We start from the raw sequence: 11,191 nt of genomic DNA, 5'->3' as shown, positions 1-11,191 counted from the left end.
TCTACACCTTGTTATCTCAGATTCTCCAGCATCGGCAGTTCCTACTATCATTAACAATTTCTTAATGTATGCACTCTTCATATTTACACCTCTGAGGTTTTGGAGGTGATTATATACATGGGCCCAAATGCATACAGCAATATATAAAGTAGCTTCAAGAGGCTTGAGTCAGTTTTCTTTGCAAGAACAGTGCTTTAAGATGACAGCTGACTAAAATGACTCTCATAGAATCACAGAGTCATTGAGCACGGAATCAGACCCTTCAGCCCAACTCATCCATGCAGATCCGATTTTCTAACTGAACTAGTCCCATTTGCCTGTGTTTGACCTATGTCCCTCTAAACCTTTTCTATTCATGTACTTGTCCAAAAATCTTTTAAATGTTGTAATTAAACCAGCCTCCACCACCTCCTCTAGCAGCTCGTTCCATACACGCACCACCCTCTGTGTGAAAAATTGCCCCTCAGGTCCCCTTTAAACTTTAAAACTAAACCGTCTAGTTTTGGACTCCCCTACCCTGGGGAAAAGGCTTTGGCTCTTCACTTTGTCTATGCCCCTCATGATTTTATTAACCTACTGTACCAGACTAACTCTGATTTTTAACAATGAAGTAACTGCAAATAATTTTACTGTCTAATCAATCAAATACATTTACCTGCTTTAGCAAATCCTGTTCCATCAAAATAATTTCCTCTTTGACTATTAAGAAAACAGACACCGACATCAAGACTGGAAGTTGGATTATCCAGATCTAAAGTTTTGTTGTTCAGTTTAAAATTACGGATACAAGCATTTATACTGTAGAGTACCTGTAAGTGTTAAAAACACAATAAGTGAACAACATATAGGAATACAAAGGCAATCACTAAATTTAGATAGCGAACTTTCAAATAATCAAAGCAATATTTAAAAATCGATAGAAATAGTATAGTAAAGGTCCGAATGCAATCTGAGTGAAGGGTCACTGGACCCAAAACATTAACTCTGATTTCTCTCCACAGATGCTGGCAGACCTGCTGAGCTTTCCCAGCAATTTCTGTTTTTGCTAGTGGTATCAGTGTTTAGTCTAATGGTAATTGTTGGCAAACATTTGGAATCCAAATCTGAGACTGATTTAGATGGATGTAATCAAGGACAGCCAGCATGAGCAGGTTTGACAAACTTAGTAGAGTTTATTTGAGAAAGCAATTAATTTGACATATGTAGGGAATGGGTTTTTAATCTGGCTGAGGTTTTTGTTAGGTGGAACATTAATTTAAACTAAGAGAGTGGGGAGTGTAAAGATCACATATTTCTATTTCCTTTATTTTTGAACTGTGAATTAAAAAGTACGATACTGCTTTAAATCAAGGAGAATGTGCAAGGAGGTGGATGCAGTTTTCAAAATCATATTTACTTCAACACATTGTGAGTTCTTGCATTCACAATGTGACTTTCCCCTGTAATAGTGAGAGTAAAAGCATATAACACAGAACCAATGGCTATAGATGGGACAACTGTTTGCAACAACACTTTGATTAGATCTTGACCATGTGACCATGCCTGGTGTGTGGCCAGTACTGCAAAGATGATTCTAGTCTACAAAGAAAATGCAAATAAATCTCTCTTTCTTATTCCCGCGCGGTGAAGTGACAGAAATTCTCCCAATAGCTGTTCATACTCACCACTTTTCCCTGAACTGCTATCTCTGCAAGTTTCTTTGTCGTAAGGAAAAAGGGGGATCAAAACTTTGAGAGGCATTGAAAGGGCAAATTCTCAACCAGTGAATGAAAGACTGAGAATTAGTTCATGATCTCACATCATTAGCAAAGAATTGAAGGAATTGAAAGGTGCCAAAAGAAACTTATCTGTGATCCACACTGTGCCAGAACTGTGTTTCTTTACCATTCCCCCAACACCCCCACCCACAATACTCTTGCCTTGTCCAGCAATTGATTAAAAACTGTTTGATTACAATGGCTATTTTCTTGTTATTGGGCAAAAAAGACTGGTTTGCCTGTTCTACTAAACTGAATTAGACAGTGAGGTAAAATGGGGCAATTCAGTGGTTTAAACATAGTTTCACATTTGTGATAACTCTGGGAACAGTGGGGCTTCAGTTCCACTGTGCTACTCCAATCAGTCGTTACAGGAAATAAATTCAGGGAATTTTGTTTACAGAAAGATATTGATGCAACGGAATCTAGTTATCATGAGAGAGACAGAGATCATTGCATATTTTAAGAGTTTTGACATACATCTGAAGTAGAGATAAAGCTGAAAGGCTATAGGATTAGAAATGCATTGCTCTAGATAAAAACTAGTTAGACACAGGTCAAATGGCATGCTTGCCTGCTGAAAAATTATATGATCCAATGGTAAAGCATAAAATTGTTAAGCATAAAACATGCTCACTAAATTAGAAACGACCATGACTTTTCATTTATTTTGATAAGACATAATCAAGCGAACTCTGTGGATTGGGTAGAAAGGAAAATGTTGCAAAGGAGATCTGTAGTCTGTTAGCACTGGTAGAAAACTATTCCATTCCTTAGGCTTACATTAGTGAGTGTGGAAATGGTTTGCATCGTGCCCTCAAAGGAGGTAAAGAAATAATGTCAGACAAAAAGGAATGCAAAAACATATGAAACAGGAGCAGGAAAAGGCTATTGAGCCTTTCCAGCCCACTCCACAATCCAATGTGATCATTGCTGATCTTCTACTTCAACACTGTTTTTGGTGCTATCCCCACATCCCTTGATATTTTAATTATGTAAAAATCCATCAATCTCAGAGTTGAACATACACAACAACTGGGTCTCCATAGCCTGCTGGGTTAGAGAGTTCCAAAGATTCCCTTTCTGAGACAGGAAATCCTAATTTCAGTCCTAAATAATTTTCCTCTAATTCTGAGTCTGCATTCACTGGTCCTAGACAACACCAACTCCATTATTACCCTCACCACCATTCCCTAACCCCAGCAACCTGGAGATATCTTCCTGCATTTATACTGTCAGAAATTTGGGTGTTTGAATTAGACCATCTTCCATTCTTCCAAACTCCACTGAACATAGGCTCAGCCCACTTATTATTTTCTCATGAAACATTCCCTCCATCCCAGGAATTCCTCTATGGCAAATATATCTTTCCTCAGATCAGGTAACCAAAACTGCATACAATACTCTAATCTAGTCTCCCCAGATTGCTATACAATACAAGACATTTTTAAAAATGAATTGAATCTGTTGCTAAGAAAGGGAACAGGATTTATACAATTAGTGGTAGGGCCTTGGGTAGTGTTGTAGAACAGAGGAACCTAGGGGTTCAGTTCATAATTCTTTGAAGTTTGCGTCAATTCTTCTTTTTCTGTTCATTTGTGGGATGTGGGCGTCGCTGGCTGGCCAGCATTTCTTGCCCATCCCTAGTTGCCCTTTAGATGGGGTGGTTAAAAAGGTGTTTAGCACGCTTGTCTTCATTGCTCAGTCCTTTGAGTATATGAGTTGGGAAGTCATGTTGAGGTTGTACAGGACATTGGTGAGGCCTCTTCTGGACTACCGTGTCCAATTCTGGTAGTCCAGTTATAGGAAGGATATTATTAAGCTGGGGAGGTTTCAGAAGAAATTTACCAGGATGTTGCCCGGTATGGAAGGTTTGGGTTATAAAGAAAGGCTGGATAGGCTAGGATTTTTCTCACTGGAGCGTAGGAGGCTGAGAGGTGACCTTATAGGGGTTTATAAAATCATGAGGGGTATAGATAAGATTAATGGCAGGTGTGTTTTTCCTAGGATGGGGATTTCAAGACTGTGGACTAATTGTCAGTCTTTAAGGTGGTGGAGAGAGATTTAAAAATGTGTAAAAAAATTTACACAGAGGGTGGTTCACGTGTGAAATGAACGTCCTGAGGAAGTGGTAGATGTGGGCACAGTTACAATATTTAAAACACACTTGAATAAGTATAGACATAGGAAAGATTTGGAGGGATATGGGCCAGGAGTAGGTAGGTGGAACTACTTTAGTTTAGGATTTATGTTTGGCATGGACTCGTTGGACCAAAGGGTCTGTTTCCATGTTGTATGACTCTACAACTCTATGAAGGACTGACTGAAGTGCTGAAAAATCACAAAGAGTTAATTTTACAGACTAAATGATTGTGATGGGAGAACAGTTCAGACATCTCGGTATGAATGGTGGCATATCTAACTTAAGGTGTTCCAACGTAGATTTTCATTGAACGAAAAGTGTTGTGAATTGGCAGTATGACTGCTTTGCTTGTTTTGCCAACAGACGTTCACATCAAATTAGACTTTGCTGACAGTATAACCTCCGAATTTCAGCAGTTTGATTTTCTATAGACTTTAGATGGCTGGGATTGTTCACAACTTACACGGCCAATTCTTCTTGTTGTGTAGTTCTTGGGCAATCCTCCAATATAAATCATACCCACGACATCCAGAATATCTGCATTTTTAGGACTGACTGCAGTTGCTACAGTGAGACCAATTGTAACTGTTACTCTCTTCCTATCCCGGACAATTCTGACCTACATGAAGTAAATACAAATTTATTAAAACATGTTACATGTCATACTTGACCAAAAAAAATTTGCAAAATTGTAAACTTTATCAGCAAGTATAAAGAAAAAAATTGACATTGATGTAATAACTTTCACCACCTCAGGATATTCCAAAGTTCTTCTGACACGGGATCATTGCTAATTTGTTGACCAATGTAGCTGTCCCTGAGTAAGTCACAAATTCTCACAAACAGCAACAAATATGAGTGATCAGGTAACCTGATTTGCCATTGTGCACTGAGGTGTAAAAATTGGCCTCATACCAAGAGAACTCACTGTTCTAGTTTGATATTGTACCAGGGATATCATCAAGAAAGCAAATGGCATCTCATTGAAATGCTTATCTGACAAGGCAGCACTGTTTCCTGATACAATGAAAAGCAAATCATTGTAATGCTGATCTAATCTACTAATTTATTATTGACTACCAGAATAAAACAAATGTAGAAATTTTCCTTCATTCATATACGCTTTTGCAGATATTTTTAAAGCCATCTTCATTGTTTAATCCAATGCAAAAACATTTTTAAAATTGTAATGTTCATTGTCAAATACCTTTAAAATTGTTGATTAAATCTTCCTATTCATTGAGTCACTCTTCTTACCAGTTTAAACAATTCCCCATAGGACAGAATTCTCTCTTTTGCCCTTGCTGTTTGTATTAGAACTTTGCAGTTGCTGGGCTGCTGGATACCAAGGTGATCCAGAGTGAACACATCCGTAGTAAGTATTTGCAACTCGAGAAACTTTGTATCCTAGTTGAGGAGCTGGAGTCCAAGCTGCAGAAATTGTGCCTCAAGATGGTGGGACAAAGTTATCTGGACACTTTGCTCCAGGAGGTAGTCACACCGCTCAGACTAACTGATTCAATTTAGGAAGACAGATACTGTGTTCTGCAGCCGTGAGTGTAAGTCCCAAAGGCTGTGTTGCCTGCCCAGTGCCAGGATTATTGACATGTCCTCAGGCTGGACAGGAACTTGGAGGAAGAGGAGAGGGATCCAATTTTTGTTATCCATATAGGTTTTAATGACATCAATAGGACTAGAAAGGAGATTCTGCTGAAATAATTTGAATAGTTAGAACCTCAATGGAAAAGCATTGGAGTAGAAGGGATCTGTTCTGATAACTGACTTCACTTGACCCTGCTGAGAGCCAATATCTAGAGCTTTATTGTTACATGAGTACAGTGAAAATTTATAAGTTGCCACTTAGAGTGCCATCTTAGGTACAAAGGTACCTAGGAAAGCTTCTTCGGTTACAAAATTAGTTACGGTGTAACAAATTCACCAACACACAGAGCCATCTTAGGTACAGAGTACCTTGGTACAATCCTTAGTTACAGAATAGAGAAATGAAAAAAAAATTACATTACAGCTATACACAATATAGAAAAACAAGAAGCAAGGTTAAAGAGACAATCATCACAGTCTCTCTTCCCGAGGGCTCTCTGCAGCAGACCACTGCAGGGGGCATCCACGTGTTCTGATCACTGACTGCCGCCACACTCCATTACAAGCTATAGCATGGACTTTAACCTAATTTGTGTCGGGGTTGGAGATGGGAAAGGTAGATTCATATTGTAAAAGGATTTGGCAGCACTACAGAGCAGCTATTTGAATAACAATGTCCAGAGTAGGACAGGAAGTGTACAAACATAGGAAAACAGTAGCAAATGTGTTTAAAGGGAGAAAAAACGATTTTAAAAAAGACAAACTTAAAGGCCCTCTATTTAAATGCATATTCTATTCAAAACAAAATAAATGAATGAGCAACACATGTAGAGATTAATGGGTTTGATATCACAGTCGCTAGAGAGACTTGGTTACAATGAGAACAGAATTGGGAATTAAATATTCAGTATATGTGACTCTTCATATGAACAGGCAGAACAGAAAGGGTGATGGGGTGGCTTTGTTAATAAGAGATGAAATAAGTATGATAGCAAAAAACTGATCTTGTATCAAAAGATGTAAAATCCATCTGAGTGGAGTTATGAAATCACAAGGGGTAGAAGACATTGGTTGGAGGAGTCCATTGGCCCAATTACAGTAGCTATACTGCAGGATGGAGAATAAATAAGGAGATAATGAGGGCATGTAAAATAAGCAGTACATTATTCATGTGTGACTTTAATCTTTATGTAGATTGGGAAAATCAAATTGGCAGAGCTAGTCACAAAGAAGAATTCATAGAATATATTTGGGACAGTTTCCCAGAGCAATATATGGTGGATTCAAATAGGAATCATTCTATTTTGTATCTGGTAATGTGTAATAAAGCAGATTTGATAAATGATCTCTGATTAAAAAATTTCCTTGCAAACCAAGTGACCATAGCATAGTCAAATCCAGCATTCAGTTTAAAAGTGAGAAGCTTTGGTCAGAAATAACTGTGCTAAACGTAAATAAGGGTAATCACAAAGGAATAAGGGCAGGATTAGCTGGAATTGACAGGAAAAAGATGGTTGAGAAACAATGGCAACCATTTATGAAAACAGTTCACAACTCATAACGATGTTGTATCACAGAGAGGAAGGAGGGTTCTAAGAAGGGGATTAGCTAGTCATGGTTAACCAAGTAGGTAAAGGTTGGCATCAAACTGAAAGAAAACAAGAATCATACAACGTGTCAAAGATCAGTGATAAGCCAGAGAATTCATAAAATTTTAAAAACCAACAATATATGACCAAGAAAAACCTATAAGTGTATATTTGAGGTTAATGTGAACATACACCTCTTAGAGAATGAGGCTAGTCGAATAATAATGGGGAACCAGGAAATGGCAGAGGAGTTGAGGAAATACTTCGCATCAGTCACCATGGTAGAAGTCATTAATTTCATTCCAATAATACTAAATAATCAAGGGGCAAATTGGAGAGGAGATGATATATAAAACCTATAAATAATTATCCCTAGAGAGAAAGTGCTAAAAAACTAATGGGGTAAAAGCCAATAAGTTCCTGGACCTGATGGCTTGCAGTTTAGGATATTAGCTACAGACATAGTGGATGCATTCTCAAGGGCAACAAGGAACAGGCCAAAAATGCTGGCCCAGCCAGCGACATCCATGTTCCATGAGTGAATAAAAACAGCCTGGTAGTCATCTTGCAAGAATCCTCAGATTCTGGAAACATTCTGGAGGATCAGCAAACTGTCAATGTAACACCCTTATTCAAAAAGCAAAGGAGCTAAAATTAGGTAACTATGTGCCAGTTACCTTAACATCTGTCATTGGGAAGATGTTAAAGTCTGTTGTAATGTTTGTAATAGCAGAGTATGTAGGAATAAGGAATAATATCAAACAGAGTCAGAATCAGAACCTCTGGGAGGAAATACTGTCTGTGAGAGTTGCCAGCCAATTAGATTGCTTGGCAGCTTTGGAGTCCCATCAGTGCCATGTCTGAACAGAAGAAGATTGATGGAGTCTGCACTTCAAATGCTCAGTCTGGGGGCTTTGCTCCAGTTGGAGATGACAGGAACAGAGTGAGGATGTATGGGGACAGCAGGAGGAGATAACAGGGGAGAAAAGTGAGAAAAAGGTCAGAGAGGAAGTGAGGAACATGGGGATAACAGACAAGGAAGAAGTGTAGGCAAAAAGTATGATCAATAAGTGATGAGGCAGCAGAGAAAGTAGGGAGGGGTGGAAGAAAGGTCGATGACAGAGAAAGAAGAGGTAGAGAAAGGTGAAACAGAGAAGTTTTGGTAGAGTTAAATGATGTTGTCTGAATTGAGGTCCTAGTGGTGGTTGTCCCTTCAATGATGGTGGGACTTAATACATGATTTGGGAAAGGGGCATGTTGCAAATGTTATCTCAGTGGAGGTGACAGGAAAAGTGAAAAGAAGCACGAGTTAGTCAGTCAGGCTGCTTGTAATTGCAACTTTTCCCCTCCTGTCTGATTCCAATTGTTGGTTCTATATACTTTCTCTAAACGGCTTGTCAATCGATGATACTTCACATAATATTGTGCTCATTGTATCATTGATGGGTGCAGTTCCTTGGCATTTGCAACAATACAGAATATTTTATGTAAGATACCTGCTTGGTATAATACATCTTGAAATAGAACTTCACTTAAGTCAGCTAGCAATTGAATTTATTTTGTATGTTTTACCTTATGCCATTCACCATCATTTATCTTCTTTTGAACAACTGTGCTTGCATTTCCACTTCCAAGATCATAGCTGAAATGAGCCATTCCATCTTTTATCTGAATGGTTGCAAAATCTGCATGATTAATTCTTGCCATATAAAATACAAGACCAGATTCTGCTTCTGTTTGGATTTCAAACTCAATTATAAGCCTGTAAGCAAGTCAAAGCCTTTAATCAACATTCAGAAGATTGTCATGAATATTGTACTAAATACCATGCAAGAACTTATTTTCATAATCCGTTTCATCACATATATACAATGCAATCTTTAATAACTTTTCATTCAAAATGTAAGCATAAGATCTCCTTAAACTGCTTGTCTCTGTGAGAAGTTTAAATCAGAATTGAACTAATAACAAATAAATACAAGTTGTCATTACAAAACAAACAAGCATGGGTTGCATGTAATATTCAATTTCAAAAAGGAAACATTTTATCTATCACATTAATGCAGGAAAAGTCCTGTTCACCTTGAAACCAATCTTCTGAGAATCATAAACAACAGTCAAAGTGAAAAGAATCATTATGTATTCCTTAATTACATTCAATTCTCAGCTTCTTCCTGTAAAAGGTGACTCTCTTCTTCATCAGTTTATTATTGGCAGTAAAGGTAACTCAATAATTCTTATGCCAGTTCAAATATATAACAAAATGTGCAATGAAGAATATGTTCAGCCCTGGCTATGAAATTGGTGAATGTCATGCAATCATTATCTTGTGTAGAAGATCAACAATTACCTAGTTTTCACTTTGGTATCGTCAAACTCCACGGCAACATGACTATTTTTGGATAAGCCAAATCGCTTAGCTCCCAGCAGTGCAATTGGGTGAATGTCCGCAGCACACATATTCTATATTTTAGAAAAAAATCAACAAACACAAAAGTTCAGAATTCAAATTACAGAAATAGGTTGTGACTGAAATATCAACAGACTATTGGCATAAAGTGGAAAGCAGTTGAGGATAAGAACTTGATCATGCAGCTTTTGGAAATAATTCATTGGGAACAAAGACAGAGTCAGTCCTTAAAGGTTTGTGAATCATGTACAATCTTCCTAGAGGTTTCCTGAAGTTGCAGACGCTCCGGGTCTCCACCGTTAAAAGGTTAGCAGCCTCACTGGGAGAGGTGAATGCTCCTTAGACAGAAGAGCATGAGCGCACGTCAACAAGGAGGCCTCCAGTATGTGTGCAACAATTTCATGCATAAAGAGGGCTAGAATCAAGTGGCTCCTTAAAGCAAAGGCTTTTCCACCCTTGTGGCTGGTCTTGTGGCTGGGGTATAGAACCTACGGCTTCAATGTCCAGCCAGCTTCCAGTCTCCACAGAGCTGCAGGGTCCAACTTTCAACAGGGGGCTGTTCTCAGGCTGGGAAGTCCTGACAGAGTCCTCCACATTCCCCATTGTCCTACTAATTGTTAACAGTGGAGGGGCGGAGCGGGCTGGAGGCCTGTAGCAGAGTGGAGCAGGGACAATTGTTGTACTGGGGACTGGCACGGGCAGTCTGCGGCTTGTGAGGCCCATCAGACCACGTGTGTGGAAGGCACCTGTGCTGATCTACTGCAATGTAATGTTTATCTGTGATAGTAGGAACTGCAGATGCTGGAGAATCTGAGATAACAAGGTGTAGAGCTGGATGAACACAGCAGGCCAAGCAGCATCAGAGGAGCAGGAAGGCTGACGTTTTGGGCCTAGACCCTTCTTCAGAAATGGGGGAGGAGAAGGGGGATCTGAAATAAATAGGGAGAGAGGGGGAGGCGGATAGAAGATGGATAGAGGAGAAGATAGGTGGAGAGGAGACAGACAGGTCAAAGAGGCAGGGATGGAGCCAGTAAGGGTGAGTGTAGGTGGGGAGGTAGGGAGGAGATAGGTCAGACCAGGGAGGACGGACAGGTCAAGGGGGCGGGATGAGGTTAGTAGGTAGGAGATGGGGGTGTGGCTTGAGGTGGGAGGAGGGGATAGATGGGAGGAAGAACAGGTTAGGGAGGCGGGGATGAGCTGGGCTGGTTTTGGGATGCGGTAGGGGGAGGGGAGATTTTGAAGCTTGTGAAATCTACATTGATACCATTGGGCTGCAGGGTTCCCAAGTGGAATATGAGTTGCTGTTCCTGCAACCTTCAGATGGCATCATTGTGCAGGAGGCCCAGGATGGACATGTTGTCTGAGGAATGGGAGGGAGAGTTGAAATAGTTCGCGACTGGGAGGTGCAGTTGTTTATTGCGAACCGAGCATAGGTGTTCTGCAAAGCGGTCCCTGAGCCTCCGCTTGGTTTCCCCGATGTAGGGGAGGCCACAACGGGTACAGCGGATGCAGTATACCACATTGGCAGATGTGCAGGTGAACATCTGCTTGATGTGGAAAGTCTTCTTGGGGCCTGGGATGGAGGTGAGGGAGGAGGTGTGGGGGCAGGTGTAGCACTTCCTGCGGTTGCAGGGAAAAGTGCCGGGTGTGTGGGGCTGGAGGGGAGTGTGGAGCGGACAAGGGAGTCACG

At 40.0% G+C, this 11,191-nt stretch overlaps 1 protein-coding gene across 1 annotated transcript in view; it reads right to left on the bottom strand.

Moving 5' to 3' along the window:
• LOC109914682 (laminin subunit alpha-2-like) overlaps window positions 1-11,191 on the bottom strand; it is a 378,683-nt gene that overhangs the window by 6,733 nt on the left and 360,759 nt on the right. The window contains exons 56-59 of the mRNA XM_048597042.1: window positions 9,442-9,554; window positions 8,664-8,853; window positions 4,364-4,519; window positions 656-809 (exon numbers count right to left, since the gene is read on the bottom strand). Of these exons, the coding sequence (XP_048452999.1) occupies window positions 656-809; window positions 4,364-4,519; window positions 8,664-8,853; window positions 9,442-9,554 (613 nt within the window). The remainder of the gene's footprint in view (window positions 1-655; window positions 810-4,363; window positions 4,520-8,663; window positions 8,854-9,441; window positions 9,555-11,191) is intronic.

The sequence above is a fragment of the Rhincodon typus genome, chromosome 5, assembly GCF_021869965.1.
Source record: "Rhincodon typus isolate 14 chromosome 5, sRhiTyp1.1, whole genome shotgun sequence".
NCBI classification, from domain to species: domain Eukaryota; kingdom Metazoa; phylum Chordata; class Chondrichthyes; order Orectolobiformes; family Rhincodontidae; genus Rhincodon; species Rhincodon typus.
The sequence above is the reverse complement of the archived record's forward strand: the minus strand, read 5'-3'. Positions and strand labels throughout refer to the sequence as shown.